We start from the raw sequence: 17,031 nt of genomic DNA, 5'->3' as shown, positions 1-17,031 counted from the left end.
CAGTAACTTTACCGAACCAGTATATATCGTGTGTTAACTGTGTGGTGCTTGCAATTATTTTTAATTCCCGGTCTGTAATTTAATTTCACTATTCACCCCCCCCCCTCTAGTGAAATTTCATGAGGAACTGAGCAACCATAGTATGTTCTTGATGATCCTTTTGTTTTGAGCAACACAAAGATCTGTGAGCATTAAGTCTCTCAAAGGCAGACTTAACAGAGGCATAGTACTGGGCCAAGGTCTGATCACCTTGCTGTAAATTATATATCTCCTATTCAACTTGGAGAATACGACTCACATTAGTCTCTTGAGAATATGTATCTCGAAGATTATCCTACATCTGTTTAGCCGTATTATAATAAATTAGGCCATCTGCAATATGAGGTTCAATACTATTTATGATCCATGACACAACAATGTCATTATCTTCTTCCCAAGTATTATATTTTCCTGTTTTATCATTTGGCCCAAATTCCAATAAAATATATTTTCTACGATGTCTAAACACCGACATCATAAACATCCTGGATCACCTTGCATAGTTTGTTTCATTCAATTTCACGGAAGAACCATATGAGAAAGGATTGGTGAAGGCTTTATATTCCCCAATAGCCTCATTTAGATTTTGGTTTGTCCTATGATATGATCTTAGCAAACACTTGGTTTAGGAAGAGAGAGTCTCACCTAGTAACATTTAAAAGTGGGGTTAATACGATTCAGATAGATTTTTTCCTACTTAGAAAGAGAGATATGGGTTGTTGCATCGATTGTAAGGTTATATCGGAAAAAAGTGTAGCTACACAAAATAGAATCTTAATTTTAGATATTAGAATTAGACAATGCCGCAAAAGGGATAGACATAGGATAGATCCTAGAATTAAGTGGTGGGCACTGAAATGAGCTAAACAAGGAATGTTTGTAGAGAAGGTAGTTAAGGAAGTTGATTGGTGTCTCGAGGAAGATTCAGAATTAATGTGGAATAAGATAGCAGGTGGCATGAGAAAGGTGACTAAGGAGGTATTGGGTAAGTCTAAAGGCGGTGCACCGCTAGGTAAGGATACATCATGGTGGAACGAGGATGTCAAATTAGCTATTAAGGTTAAAAGAGAGTGTTATGGAAATCTAAATAAGAGTCGTGATAATGAGAATTTGGAGAAGTATATGATAGCAAAGAAGGAAGCTAAAAAAGTAGTTCGAAACGTGAGGGATAAGGTATATAAGGAGGTTTATGACAAGTTGGATACCAAAGAGGGCGAGAAGGATATTTATAGGCTTGCAAAGATGAGAGATAGGAAATCGAGGGATCTGGGTATGGTTAGATGTATCAAAGATGAAACGCAAAGGGTTTTAGTCAAAGATGAAGAGATTAAGGAGAGATGAAAAGATTATTTTGATAAGCTATTTAATGGAAGTCATGCTCAAGATCTTGGAGACTTCTTCATTCCTTTTCATGAGATGAATCGTGACTTCATGCGCAAGATTCAAAAGAAAGAAATTGCAGAGGCTTTGAAGAAAATGAAATAAAAAAGGGCAGCTGGCCCAGATGGTATATCTATCGAGGCTTGGAAATGCTTGGGAGAGAAAGGTTTAGAATGGTTGACAAATCTTTTTAACAAGATTTGGCGGACAAATAAGATGCCTAATGAGTGGAGGAAGAGTACTTTGGTGCCTCTATATAAGAATAAGGGTGATATACAAGATTGCACAAACTATCGTTGTATAAAACTCATGAGTCATACTATGAAACTTTGGGAGAGGGTGATTGAGTCTAGGTTGAGGAAGGTTGTCATGATATCGGAGAATCAATTTGGTTTTATGCCTGGCAGATCAACTATGGAAGCTATACATCTTCTTAGACAACTTATTAAGAGAAATAGAGAGGAACAAAGATTTGCATATGGTTTTTATTGATTTGGAGAAGGCATACGATAGAGTACCTAGGGACGTTCTCTGGTGGACAATGATGAAGAAAGGTGTTTCTCTCAAGTACATTAGTATAATTAAAGATATGTATGAAGGAGTAGTAACCAATGTCCGCACTTGTGGAGGGGTGACAACCAATTTTCCTATAACGGTTGGGTTACATCAAGGATCTACTTTAAGCCCTTTCCTATTTGCTATAGTGATGGATGAGCTTACGAGATCAATTCAAGAAAAATGTGTCATGGTGTATGTTGTTTGCTGATGATATTGTTTTGATTGATGAGTCTAGAGTTGGGGTTAATGCTAAGTTAGAATTATGGAGACAGACATTGGAAGCAAGAGGTTTTAAGTTGAGTAAGAGTAAGACAGAATATATGGAATGTCGGTTTAGTAAGCAACGAAGTAGTGATGGGAGTGTAGTGAAGCTTGGTGAGCAAGAAATATCGGTGGATGATTGTTTCAAATATTTGGGATCTATCATTCAAAAGTATGGAAAAATTGATGGAGATGTAAATCATAGGATAAAGGTTGGGTGGATGAAATGGAAAAGTGCAACTGGAGTGTTGTGTGATCGTAGAATGCCACTGCGGTTGAAGAAAAAGTTTTATAGGACGACTATTAGGCCCGCTTTACTATATGGTACGGAATGTTGGGTTGCCAAGAGACATCATATTCAAAAAATGAGTGTAGCTGAGATGCGTATGCTTAGATGGATGTGTGGAAATACAATAAAAGATACGATTCAGAACGAGAAGATACGTAAGAAGGTAGGCGTTGTTAAAATGTACTCCATATATATATATATATATATATATATATATATATATATATATATATATATATATATATATTACATCAATACCCGATAAGGGTATTTTTGTAATTTCACATAGTTGTTTTAGAAAACAACTATTTTTATTTTTTTGATAAAATGTAATTTCATTTTTTATTTTTTATTTTCTTTTTTGTATTTTTTAGGAACCAAAAGGGGCTCCAAGCATAGAGTCGTTGGAGCCCCCAACGGTCACAAATGTGATCGTTGGGGGCTCCCAACGACTCCATGAGAGCCCCCTTTTGGGCTCTTCTTTTGAGGCCTTTGGCCTTCCTTTTCCTTCCACTCCCTCTTGTATAAATAGGGGTGAACCCCTTGTGTGTATGCATTCTGGAGAGCTCTCTCTCTCTCTTTTCAATAAGAGGCTTTTTATATTGTTGCCTTCTTAAAGGCTTGTGCTTGTATTGTCCCTTAGTGGACTTATGATATTGTCTCTTTTATTCATTATTGTAAGTGCTTATAAGCACTCTTTATATTTCCGCAATATCTCATTACATGGTATCAGAGCTACTCGATTCTTAAAGGAAAAGTGTGGTTCGTGTATTTCATATTTTGTGTATCTCTTCTCACTTCTTGGAAACATCATAGAGGCAAAGATCGACTTATCCTTCAAGCTTAATGGAAAGAATTACATGATGTGGGCATCGGCAATGGAAAACAACCTCAAAGGAAAGAAATTTTGGGGTTTTGTCATGGGTACCGTTCCGAAACCTAAACTTATGCTCACGAAGAACGAAGGAGGTCAAGAAAAGGCTCTTGAAGGAGATGCTCGCCTCAAGGCCATTGAAAATCATCAAAAAGAAGTGGAAGATTGGGAAAGCAATCACGCGAAAATCCTTGCGTGGTTTATGAACAATGTTGAGCTTAAGGTATGTGCTAATATAGCTAAATTTCGTCGGGTCAATGAGGCTTGGTCCTTTATGAAGGGTATGTATACCCAAAAGGATCTTGCAAGAGCGTATTTTTTGCAAGAAAAGATTAGAACCACCAAACAAGATGATTCTAGCATTCAAGACTATTATAGTGCCCTAAACCCACTATGGGACGAATTGGCTCTTTTAGAGCCAAAATGGGTTTTTATGGAAGATATTGAATTAAGACAAAAACAAATGGAACAAGAACGATTGTTTCAATTTCTTTTTGGGCTACATCCCAAATTTGAGCAAGTGAGATCCTCACTTCTCCATAGATCTATATTTTCTCCAATTGAGGATGTCATTGCCGAAATCACTCAAGAGGAGACAAGGCTTGGCATGAGTAAACATGTTGATGAAGTGTTTGCCGTATCCAAACCCAGTAACAATGTAAGAACCTATAAACCTCCTCATTCTGGGAAACAAGGAAACTATAATGGAGGAAGAAAAATGATTGTTTGTCATCATTGCTATGAGTTGGGTTACATCAAACCCACTTGCCCAAAGTTTAATGGAACTTTCAAGCCTAAGGTGGCCTCTCTTGAAGAAACTACTACCAAAGAAGATGAAGGCAAGAATGGTGACCTCAAAGAGACTCTTGGGCAAATATCTATGGCTCTTCAACAAATTCTAAAAGCTTCTTCCTCCACATCGGGTGTGGCTATTGCTTCTACATCATCACCTGGTACATATTCTTGGATCCTTGACTCCGGAGCCTCTTTTCATATGACCCCCCATGAAAATGCACTTGTTGATGTTTGCACCAATTCAAAGGATTCTTGTGTCTCTACTGCCGATAGAACCTTTTTAAAAATTTCAAGTACTGGCGCTTTTAAAGATTCTCAAAAATTTTGTGTTCCAAAAGTAAGAGTTGTTCCCAAACTAAATTTAAACCTTTTTTCGGTCTCCCAAATTGCCGACCATGGATGTGAAATTTTTTTCTCATCAAATGGTTGCTTTGTGCAGGATCTCTGGTCCGAGAAGCGGATTGGGCAAGGCCATAGGAAGGGAGACCTCTACTATATGGACCATCTAGACTTTCCCACAAATTATTTTTGTTCTTATGTCCAAGAAAAAAATATGGAAACTTGGCATAAAAGACTTGGTCATCCAAGTTATTCCAAAATGTATTTTTTTCCCTTTGGTAACAAATTTTGTAAGGAAAAAGAAATTAGTTGCAAAGATTGTATTTTTGGAAAAATGAAGTCTATTCTGTTTCCAACTAGAACTTTTCTTTCGTCAAGACCATTTGAATTGGTGCATTCGGATGTTTGGGGGCCTTCTCCGGTTATGTCTAAAGAGGGTTATTCTTATTATGTTACTTTTATTGATGACTTTACTCGGTATGTTTGGATTTATTTTCTTAGTCATAAGTCGAAAGTATTTACTTTCTTTAAAAAAATTCATACAAAAATTTAAAATCAATTCCAAAGTAACATATCTACTTTGAGAACCGATTCCGGTGGTGAATATTTATCTCACGAATTTCAAAACTATTTAACCCAAAATGGAATTTGTCATCAAAAATCATGTCCTAGAACCCCTCAACAAAATAGCCTAGCGGAAATGAAACACAGGCACATTGTAGAAACCGCTAGAACATTACTTGTTTCTAGAAATATTCCAAAGAAGTTTTGGGTCGAAGTCGTTCTAACCGCAACTTATCTAATCAATAGAATGCCCTCTTCTAAGTTAAAAAATGCTTCTCCCTATGAAAAGCTCTTTAAATTTTCACTTGATTTCAATCGTCTTCGTATTTTTGGTTGCAAATGCTTTGACCTATTGCATAAAAGAGATAAGTTGTCTCCAAAAGCAATTGAATGTGTTTTTCTAGGATATGGTGAAAATAAAAAAGGGTATAGATGTCATGATTTTAAAAATGATAAATTATATGTTTCAAAAGATGTAACATTTCTAGAAGAAGAGAATGGTTTTGATAAAATAGGAAATTGATTACACATTTTTATATGATCTTATTGATGACATACAAAATGATTTCCTTGAAAGCATAGAAGATACATGTGAGGTGTCCAATCTTGATATAATACCCTCAAATGATAATAATGCAAATATGAATGTTTACTCAAGAAGAAATCAAGAAAACCCTATTAGTGCCCTCAAAAAAAAACTCTCAAATTTCTGATTCTACTGAGGAACCACAAGTTAGACATTCTTCTAGAATATCAATATCCCCAAATAGGTTTGTATCCTATGATTCCTTAACGCCCAACTATCGAGCATGTTTAATAACCCTATATTCTTATTTTGAACCCACTCACTATAATTAAGCTAAATCTATACCATATTGGGTTGAAGCAATGCGAGTTGAACTAAATGCACTAAAAAAGGCTAATACTTGGAAAATAGTTAATCTACCCCCACACAAAAAACCTATTGGGTGTCGCTGGGTCTTCAAAGTCAAAACTAAAAGCGATGGCACTTTAGAACGATATAAAGTTAGGTTAGTCGCTAAGAGATACTCACAAGAATATGAAATTGATTATGAAGAAATATTCGCTCCCGTAGCTCGAATGACCAGTGTCAGGACTTTAAAAGTTGTCGCATCAACCAAAAAATGGCCTATTTATCAACTTGATGTAAAAAATGCTTTTTTAAATGGAAGTTTAAGTGAAGAAGTTTACATGGATCCACCACCCGGAATTAATATTGTGCAAGGTCAAACTCTTCGGCTTTTAAAAGCATTATATGGCCTTAAACAAGCCCCTAAGGCTTGGTATGATCGTTTCAGTGATATCATGATAAAATTAGGATTTCACTCTTGTTATACTGGCACTGCTCTTTTTGTTAAAAATGCAGGTACTAGTATCGTGATGTTGTTACTTTATGTTGATGATATGATTATCACTGAGAATGGTCAAAATAGTATTATTGATGTTAAAAATATGTTAAAAAATAATTTTGATATGTCTGATTTAGGTTTTCTTAGATACTTTCTTGGAATTGAAGTTGCATATTCTTCTCGAGGATATATTTTATCACAAATGAAGCTTGCTACAGATATATGTTCTAAGTCTGGGATTTCTGATGATAAAAAAGTAGAGACTCCCGAGGTTATTAATGCCAAATTACGGTTGGAGGATGGGGTTCTTCTGGAAGATCCCACACCCTACAGACAACTCATTGGGTCTCTCACCTACTTAACCATCACCAGACCGGATATCACCCATGTGGTTCACTCAGTTAGTCAATTTCAGCATGCTCCTACAACTGTGCATATGAGTGTTGTTCTCCGGATCATCCGTTACATACGGAACACCATCAATAAAGGGTTATTTCTATCATCCTCTTCTTCATTGAATCTTCTTGCTTATATTGATGCAGATTGGGGAGGTAATCCTAATGATCGAGTTTCAACTACTGTTTTTGTGTCTTTCTAGGGGACTCTTTGATTGCCTGGCGATGCAAAAAGCAGCAGAAAGTTTCACTATCATCTATTGAAGTTGAGTATCGGGCTATGACAACCACAACAATGGAACTTGTATGTCTTCGCAGTCTGCTTAAAGACATGGGGGTTGATATTACCGAAGCTTCAAAGTTATGTTGCGACAACAAGAGTGCCATCTATATTGCAAGCAATCATACCTTCCATGAGCATACCAAACATATCGAAATGGATTGCCACTAAGTTCGTGACGAATACTTACGAGGAACAATTGTTCTACCGTATGTCACTTCAGAATATCAGTTGGCGGACTTCTTTACTAAAGCCCTTCCGGCTCCCCGCTTCATGTTTCTCCTTGGCAAACTTTCTGTCATTTCCCCGTAAAGTTTGAGGGGGGTGTTAAAATGTACTCCATATATATATATATATATATATATATAGATATATATATATATATATATATATATATATATATATATATTACATCAATACCCGGTAGGGGTATTTTTGTAATTTCACATAGTTGTTTTAGAAAACAACTATTTTTATTTTTTTGATAAAATGTAATTTCATTTTTTATTTTTTATTTTATTTTTTGTATTTTTTAGGAACCAAAAGGGGCTCCAACCATAGAGTCGTTGGAGCCCCCAACGGTCACAAATGTGACCGTTGGGGGCAACCAACGACTCCATGGGAGCCCCCTTTTGGGCTCTTCTTTTGAGGCCTTTGGCCTTCCTTTTCCTTCCACTCCCTCTTGTATAAATAGGGGTGAACCCCTTGTATGTATGCATTCTGGAGAGCTCTCTCTCTTTTCAATAAGAGGCTTTTTATATTGTTGCCTTCTTAAAGGCTTGTGCTTGTATTGTCCCTTAGTGGACTTATGATATTGTCTCTTTTATTCATTGTTGTAAGTGCTTATAAGTACTCTTTATATTTCCGCAATATCTCATTACAGGCGTTGCACCCATTGAAAATAAGATGAGAGAGAATCGTTTACGGTGGTTTGGACATATTCAGCGAAGACCTAATGATGCTCCAGTTAGAAAGATGGAGAAATGGGAAAATATATTAGTTAAAAGAGGTCGGGGTAGGCTTAGGAAGACATGGATGGAGATGATAGGAAAGGATATGAATGCTTTGAACCTCACCGAGGACATGGCATTGGATAGAAATGATTGGAGGAGAAGGATTCATGTGGAAGACCCAGAATGATTTTCTTTTTTGGTTCATATCGCTGACCCCAATTGTTTTGGGATGAAGGAGTAGTTGTTGTTGTTGTTGTTGTTGCCTCATTCTTGTAATCAGATTTGGGAATTTCACCCATAATGATTAACAATAACTCAGAAATCACAACAAATGTTGTTGCTGCAATAGAAGTCCACGAGCACAAAAAAAACTGTCACAGTTTGAAAATCAGATCGACTACAAAGAAAAAAGATCTACTCTCCAATCCACTGTGAAATCAGATATGAGTTCTTCACTAAATAATGATCTGCTCCACAATACGCAGATCAACGACGGTGATTTGTCTTCACCACGACACCCAGATCTGTATCAGATTTGAATCAAAAGAAAAACGAATACGATGCTCCACAATATGCAGGTCCACACTGCAAATCTGTATCAGATCTAGACAAAAAAAAACTTGATAACAACGTCTGCACAGCACCATAACATAGTCTGATACAATATGCAGTTCCACGATGTCATTCCATCATCACCAAAACATAAACACAAATAACGCCTTTTGCCCGCTTCACGACGTCTGCACAGCACCCATACCTATATTCACCAGATCGGGTCGACCGAAAACCCATGGCTTCACCACGACTTTTAGATCTGATTACAGATCTGAGTCATGACTTTTGTCAGACTACAGATCTATTATCAGATTTGTACTACCAAAAAAAAATGAACACACCTTACCTGATCTTCTTCACGCGATCCACCTTCACGCGATCCACCTTCACGCGATCTCGAAGTCACGCGATTCGATGACCTTCACGCAAGGTTTGGCGCAGAACCAGAAGTCATGTTCCCAATGACGTCCGCTCTGATACCATGTAAACTGGTACAATAGAAAACTAAGAGATGAGAGAGAGAAAAGGGAGAGAGAGGAAGAGACGTTCTCATTGTTGAATTAGGTCTAATCTCCTATTTAAGTAGAGATTAGCCAAAAGAATAAAATTACATTTAGGTCCCTTATTATTTATAAAATATAAAAAACAACCTTAAGCATAGATAAAACTCTGAAGTAGTCGATTTATCTTAACAGATCTCTTATGTATCTAAGTATTACAAGACCTGATATAGCTCATGTTGTCCACGTGGCCAGTCAGTTTCAGCATACTCTAACATCAGCTCATATGGGTGCAGTCATGAGAATCACCAAATACATTAAAGGCACCATCAATAAGGGAGTCTATCATATTTTTCCTCATTAGACTTCATCGCTTACTCAGATGCTGATTGGGGAGGGGATCCGAATAACAGGCGTTCAACAACTGGTTTTTGTGTATTTTTAGGAGAGTCCTTGATTCTTTGGAAGTGCAAAAAACAACAAAAAGTGTCGCTATCATCTACAGAAGCTGAGTATAGAGCAATGGCCACCACCACCATGGAGATCGTGTGGCTCAAACAACTAATTTCAGATATGGGAGTTCATCTTCAGAATCCTACGAGATTATGTTGTGACAACAAGAGTTTCATATACATTGCTCGGAATCACACGTTTCATGAACGGACTAAGCATATAGAAATAGACTGTCACTTTGTTCGTGAAGAATACTTAAAGAAGACTATTGATCTTTCCTATGTGACATCAGAATATCAACTTTCTGATTTCTTCACCAAGGCTTTGTGCTCGCCAAGATTAAACATTCTTCTTAACAAACTTTCGATGATTGCACCATAAGTTTGAGGGGGACTGTTAGAAATTCATGTCTTGTACATACGTATATGCTTGACTATATATGTGTGTGTGTGTATATATATATAAGTATATGCTATATATAAATGGATTCTCTTTTGTAATTTTTTATTTTATTTGTCTTTCTTTCATTTTTTTTCTTTTCATTTTTATTTTTTTTTTCTGGTTTGACTTGTTGACTAGCCGTTGGGCAGCTCCCAACGGCTCTATTTAATCCTCTTTCTATTGTGTATATATGTTGGAGTAAATGCCCCATTATAAAGTGTGGTTTTTAGTGAGGATTCCTCTTAATAAAGATTTATATTTTGTATGTGTGCCTTAGTGCATTTTGTGATATTTATGTGCCTTAGTGCATCTTATAAGTGAATGTTCTTATCAAGTCCTTAGTAGACTTGATTGCCACCAATATTTGTGTGCTTATTTACAACTAGCACTGATTCTGTTACTAGAAAAGAAACAAATCCATTATCAATTTATCATAAAAGTACATCGTACAAGCAATATCAGATATGCATCCCATCACTTCCAACAAGTTGGCTTTACTTTTATGAGTTTATAAAGTGTTTTATTACTGATGATTCCACTATCTCAGTCACTCCCAACAGTTAGGTTTACTCTTATGACTATTTGGTAGGACAGGAAATTTTGATTACATGTGTGTTTTTGGGTATCGATGCTTCCCATACCTAACAGGATAAATTCGATCAAAGATCAATGACATGCCTCTTAATGGTTACAGTGTCATATACATCTGTTATCAATGTCCCTGTCTGCCAATAGGATGTGTATATGTAACTAGACATGGTTTTCGATGAAACCACTATACATTTCCAAAATTCAGAAAGGTTATCCACTAATTCTGAAACTAATGCCAAATTCGCTAAATTTTCTGAATGGCCTATAGGAGAGAGAGAGAGAGCTAAATCAAGAATCTCAGTTCCATTTAAAAATCCAACCATTCAATTTGAAGGTCCAAAGAACTTTTAAGTTTCAGGTCCAGCCATTACAAATTGCCGGACCAGAGTGCTCACAAGATGTTTCAGGTTCACCACCTTAAACAAATTTTGGAGATGCTGATCAATTCACCAACTTGGATCCTGGTGGTGTAGAACACAATGCACCATTTGTGGAGAAATTTACCACCATGAAAATTTTGCACAAGTTGATCATAATCAAACCCAGATTAGTAGCTTGTCTGAAACCATGATTGTTTCAAACTGAAATATTCAAGACATGATGTAAAACAAAATGGTTCAATAGACATGCCAAGTGATCTTCATACACAGCATGCCATGTTGCTGTCTAACCCAGTCTCAACAAGCCACACTAATGCAGCATGCCATGTTGATGTCTAACCCAGTCTCAGCAAGCCACGCTATGATGACATGATCTAAACATGGTACCGTGGAATACAATCCAAAATATTTCATGGAAAAATTGAATATCTCATTCTGAGCCAAAATCTGCTAAGGCGGCAATGGATGATCCTAGATGCTGTGCAACCAGGAGAGATGAACTTGCTGCTCCTCGACGAACCCAGACATGGTTCCTAGTTCCTCACAAACCTGATATAAATATTGTGGGTTTTAAATGGATTTTTAACAAAAAAATGAATTCAGATGGTTCTCTTCAATAAAACATATTTGGCTGCAAAGGGTTGTATCAAAATTCTGGGAATCAATTTCATACAAGCATTTTCACAATCACCAAGCTAGTACAGTAGGATGGTTCTTATTGTAGCATTAGCTCATGGCTAGGACATCTCGCAACTAGACAGTAAAATAACCTGGTTACATGCAGATCTATTTGAACCGACCACCATGGAGCACCAAAAAGTGTCTCAACTAAAGAATGCATTCTATGGGTTCATGACATCTTTCTAGCACAAGTCTACCTTCCATGGTTTTCGTTTTGTTTGAGTATGGTCAACCCAGAGCCTTGTTCGGAGCATGGTCAAAAAGTTTAGAATTTCCTCACTACCCATGGGTTTTTATCCCAGTAGTAGCATACAGCAGCTGCTAACCCATCTTCTTTTTGTTGTATGTAGACTAAAACAATGTCAAAGGATAATCCAGTCTATCTTGAATAGTTCATTGACCAATTCAGCCACGCTGTTGCTATAAAATGCCTGGGGTGTTTGCATCATTCTTAGGTATTCAGGCTCAGCAATTTAGGGATGGTCAACCGAGCACCATGATATGTTCCCTCTAACACTTAAATTTACTTCTAAATTTCTGCTGTAAATCTTGTAATCTCGTCAAGATAAGGTTCCAAACTTAATAAGGCAACTTTATCTTGTCAGGCTTGTCAATGACATATTATGTCTCTGATAAACAGAAGCAAATTAGAGGATAACATGACAAGCAAATTCATCAAGAATACAAAGCAAAGATTTCAACCTCAAATCATGTTAGCTGCTGAACATATTAGAAATTTAGAACCAAATGAGTTTTTAATGGCAAGAACAGTGTAATGATACTTAGGATTGCAAGGTGCAAACACCAAAAAAAAAAGCAAGAAAAGCCAACATGACAATGTAACTGCTGCATCAAATCTTACAAACCAATCAAGTTGGCTCATTTTCAATAAATAACCAAGGTTCTCATCTCTCACTGGCAATGCACCTAGGCACAGCCTCATCTATGTGATGACACGGCAACACAAAGTTCAAACACTGGTACAAAGAATCTGAAGATAATCCTGCAATGCCACGTTCAAGTCACATTTTTCTGGTTCTTTCCATCATCAAATCAAGCATCACATTTATGTTAAGTCTTTATCACTATGTAAATTGGTAATGAAATTTATACAGCCATGGTTTCTTAACACACAATTTGTAAGCAGCATCATGCTTGGAATTATTAAATATTATGTAAATTAATCTCAAGATGTAATAACAGTAAATCACCTTGCGTTTGGCAATATCTTTTGCAATCTCTCTTGCCCTCCATTCATCAGCATCTTGGTCAACTTGGTCATACCTTTCTCTCTCCTACAAGATGATCAAAGAAACAATATCACCAAAACTCTTGCAAGTTAACTTGACAAAACACCACAAAGAAACAAGCTACTTTTTTTTTGTTAGTCAGAGAAACAAAGGATTAGTGTAATTAGACATTTCAATGCAAATGTAGAAGTTATAGCACCACCGGGAGATACCTTGCAAAGCATTTCAGCTACTCGCTTCTGCTTTCTCTTCCTCCAGAGTTTGTTGCGTTTACACTTCTGCACCCTGTTAGCCAATCTCACTGCCATAGATCTCTCCTCCCACGAATTATTTTGACTTGTGACAACATCAAAAGGCAACAGCTGATCTCTCAAAGCCGAAAGCAAGGAGTTTGCAGCTTCCAAAGAAAGAGACTCTTGCATTCCTAAGTTGATTTTCTTTGCCTCGATCACTTCATAAAACAAACGAAGAACTTCATGCCTGCCACTTGAATCTTCTTGGTCTTTTGCTGAAACAGGACCAGATAAAGGTGACAAATCTTTTTCAAATGTTACATCGGAGGACTTTCCATCCGATTCTTCTGTGATTGGATCAGAACCTTTGGTCAACAATATAGCCTCCAATTCTTGGTGCCTACCAAAAAGACAATTCTCACAAGAGTAACAGTAAGTAATTGAGAACCAAAAAAAACATATATCAACAAGAAAAAACAAACAGACAATGACCTACATTGCTTTTGCTAGATCAATGGTATCCCGCAATTTATTCAGATTCTCAGTAAGGCAACCTTGCTGCCAAAACTGACTGACTGCAAAAGGCACATCATGAATCATCTGCCGCCCAGGAGGAGGCACCGCAGTCGGTATCGGAGGCGGAAACATTATGCACCAACGAAGAAGAACAGGTCAACTGCAACATTGAAAGGCATAAAACTTGTCAATATTGCAAAACACAATTAAATGCACCACTTCTAATCCAAACACATAAATCACTCATACTTGACAAAAAAAAGTATGTGTGTGCCATCATGATAGAAAGAAAGAGCACAAAAAGAATTGAAGGAACCAGACACCTGCAATTACAAAGTTTAGAATTGATGAATGATGAATAGGCCATGAAGCATTTATGCAGCAACCGATGGAAAAAATGCATGTTGTGGAGGTCTGATTCTATCCCCATCACTCCTGCTTCCCCAGTTAAACGAGAAGGGATTCTCGATTTTCCAGGCTGGGAGCAACTCTTGTCGCATCCCACTGTTTGGCAACGGAACAGGTTTTCTGATTTTCTCATCCTTGGTTGTGACGCTGGGAAACTAATCGTTAGAGCCCAACCAATTTCTTCGATGATCCGAGTTCAGCATCCGCATAATGGGTATTCACGAATCAGAAAGCGAACAAATTACAAAGGTGTTGTTTGCAATTGGACCGCACCCACTTATCCAGAAAAGTGAGATAAACCGGGAAATTGCTGGGTTCACCCAAACGCCCCCATCCCCTTAGTGCAGCAATATTTTTACTAATCACACACACACACACACACACACACACACACACACACACACACACACCGTATTCGCGTAGCCAGTGGAAGCTCCGGTCGCCGGAGAAGTCGCAACTGTCGCCTGTTGGCCGAAGCTCACCTCTCGGAGACTTCCAACCGTTGCTCTTGCAGGACCAACGCTCCGGAAAACATCCCTGATCTTTGAAGAACGTCTACAAGCCTGTTTGGCGCAAAGAAGAAGCCGTTTGATATATCAGGTTACTGGGAAAACGATTTCCTGGATTTACTGTGAAAATTGCAAAAAACGAACGCCAGAGAACCCAGAAAATCTTTTGGATGTTTGGATATATCAAAAAAGGCAAAAGGTTCGTAACTCCTAGGAAACCAAGAATTGAGTTCCGCTCAGATGAGAACGACCCCACAAAGGCTAATATGAGCATAAACCAGATAGGGCTGGTAAACGGACCGAACAGCTCGTGACTCGGCTCAATTCGGCTTGCCACGAGCTTGTGATCCTCTCATACAGCTAGTGAGGCTAGCTGCCAGCAGGTCGTTTAGCTTAAATGAGTCGAGCCCAAACACAGGGTGTTCGGCTCCACTCAAGTGAGCTCATAGATAAAACTAATTTTTTATGTGACATATATTTTAACTGTAATATATAAAGAGAAGGATCCATGAAAATATATACAAGTAAAAATTAGATTTAATATATAAAACATATATTTTAAGTAAAATATATAAAATATATATTTCATGTATAAATAACATGAAAATTTTTTACACGACCAGCTCATGTTTGGTTCACCTTGTTCAGGGGATAAGCAGAGCTTGGCTAGGCTAAACATGAACATGAGCCGAGATACGAGCTTGGTCTCATGATAAATGAGCCAAGCCTGAAAATATCCTGTTTGGTTTGTTCCACTCATTTACCAGCCCTACCTCCACGGTACTACAATTGTATTTAACATGAGAGGAGTATTTGGTGTGGATGTGCAAACCATATCAATGAGTCCGAAACTTATAAGAGCCACTTGTTTGTACTCAATCCAACCCTACAAGGGGATTCTAGGCAGGTTCCCCATTTTATATATATATGGAAAAATAAAAACTAATGAGCCAAAATTTTGATGTGTTTAGCATGGTTTATTTGCTAATGATTAAGTCTTGGACCATGTTTTTTTTATGTAAAAATGTGATATTCTCAATTATAAAATTTTGGCACATTGCGGGCTATTGTTTTTTAGATCTCTTTAAAAACCTAATAACTTGTTATAATCACATGATTCAAAACAAGTTTCCTATTAAATAAACTATGTATATTGTGTATTACCTCTCTTACCCTGAAAGATGGCTTTGTGATTCGTTCTTAAGAGAAAATTAAAGAAGACAGATATCAATATGAACCGTATCACGGGAGAGCAGAATATGAGGGTCAACAAAGAAGAGAATAGGATGTTTGTCCAAGAAGTAACCGATGAGGAAGTAAAGAACATAGTATTTGAATTGGATTCTAGTAGTGCCTCGGTCCAAATGATTAACTGAACTTTTTTTTCAAAAATATTGGCCATAAAAAACTTCTTTCAGACAAAAAAAACTTCTTAAAAGAGTTAATTGCACTCACATAGCTCTCATTCCCCAACTAGTGAGAGCAAACAAATTAAGTCAAATTCATCTTATTGGGTTATCCAACTTTGTCTATAAGATTATATCTAAGGTTATGATCAATAGAATAAGCGGGATATTGGATTGTATCCTTCTTGAAAGAGAGGAGTATCCTAAAAAGTGTTCTCTTGGCTCATGATTTGGTGGACTCTAGCAAGAAAAAATGAATGATTTTTAGGACGAATCTCGCAAAGGCATATGATGGGATCGTTTGTGATTTTTTGGCTTAGATAGAAGTTGGTCTAATAAGATCATGAAATATATAAGAACTATGTCCTATGCAATGATTATAAATGGAAAGGCCAGTAAGCAATTTTGGGATGGTAGAGGTATTAGACAAGGAGACTCATTGTCTTATTATCTCTTTTTGCTTGTCATGAAAAGACTTACGATACAACTCAATCACTCGGTATCAAAGGGGCTCATCCTTCTTGCATCCGTCAAAGAATTTGAGTGACACCATTCATTTCATGCAAATGATGCAATGTTCTCTTACAAGACAATAAACAATCACTACCTAATTTCCTGGAAAGCATAGAATAATTTGAGGCGGCATCTGGACTCCAAATAAGCGAAGACAAAACTACTTTTGTCCCTTGCAATTTGTCCTACAACAGTGCAATTACCATTTTTAGTTAGAGAGTGGTTGGCAGAGCAAAGACCTACCTCTTGCTTACTTGGGTTTGCCAATTTTTAAGGGGCAAATGAAACGGGCAGCCTCTGGTTACAAAGTTCCAAGCTAAGCTGAAAATGTAGAATGAAAAACAACTCTAGAGTGGTGTTGATAAGTTTGGTTTTTCAATCCTTTCTCCTATATTGGTTTGGATTAAAAAAAAATTATTGAATATTATAAAACCCATAGAATGTCACTGACTTACTTTTTCAATAAGTCAGTGAGGCACGACAGGACAGTCATTTCTT

At 37.1% G+C, this 17,031-nt stretch overlaps 1 protein-coding gene across 1 annotated transcript in view; it reads right to left on the bottom strand.

Moving 5' to 3' along the window:
* Nucleotides 1-14,638, bottom strand: part of LOC149843764 (U11/U12 small nuclear ribonucleoprotein) — a 31,762-nt gene extending 17,124 nt beyond the window's left edge. The window contains exons 1-4 of the mRNA XM_090000054.1: nucleotides 14,516-14,638; nucleotides 13,678-13,857; nucleotides 13,161-13,581; nucleotides 12,910-12,993 (exon numbers count right to left, since the gene is read on the bottom strand). Coding sequence (XP_089856180.1) covers nucleotides 12,910-12,993; nucleotides 13,161-13,581; nucleotides 13,678-13,829 — 657 coding nt within the window. The 5' untranslated portion in view covers nucleotides 13,830-13,857; nucleotides 14,516-14,638. The remainder of the gene's footprint in view (nucleotides 1-12,909; nucleotides 12,994-13,160; nucleotides 13,582-13,677; nucleotides 13,858-14,515) is intronic.
* Nucleotides 14,639-17,031: the final 2,393 nt, after the last annotated feature.

This window comes from Nuphar pumila, chromosome 3 (assembly GCF_984573655.1).
Source record: "Nuphar pumila chromosome 3, dmNupPumi1.hap1.1, whole genome shotgun sequence".
NCBI lineage: Eukaryota > Viridiplantae > Streptophyta > Magnoliopsida > Nymphaeales > Nymphaeaceae > Nuphar > Nuphar pumila.
The sequence above is the reverse complement of the archived record's forward strand: the minus strand, read 5'-3'. Positions and strand labels throughout refer to the sequence as shown.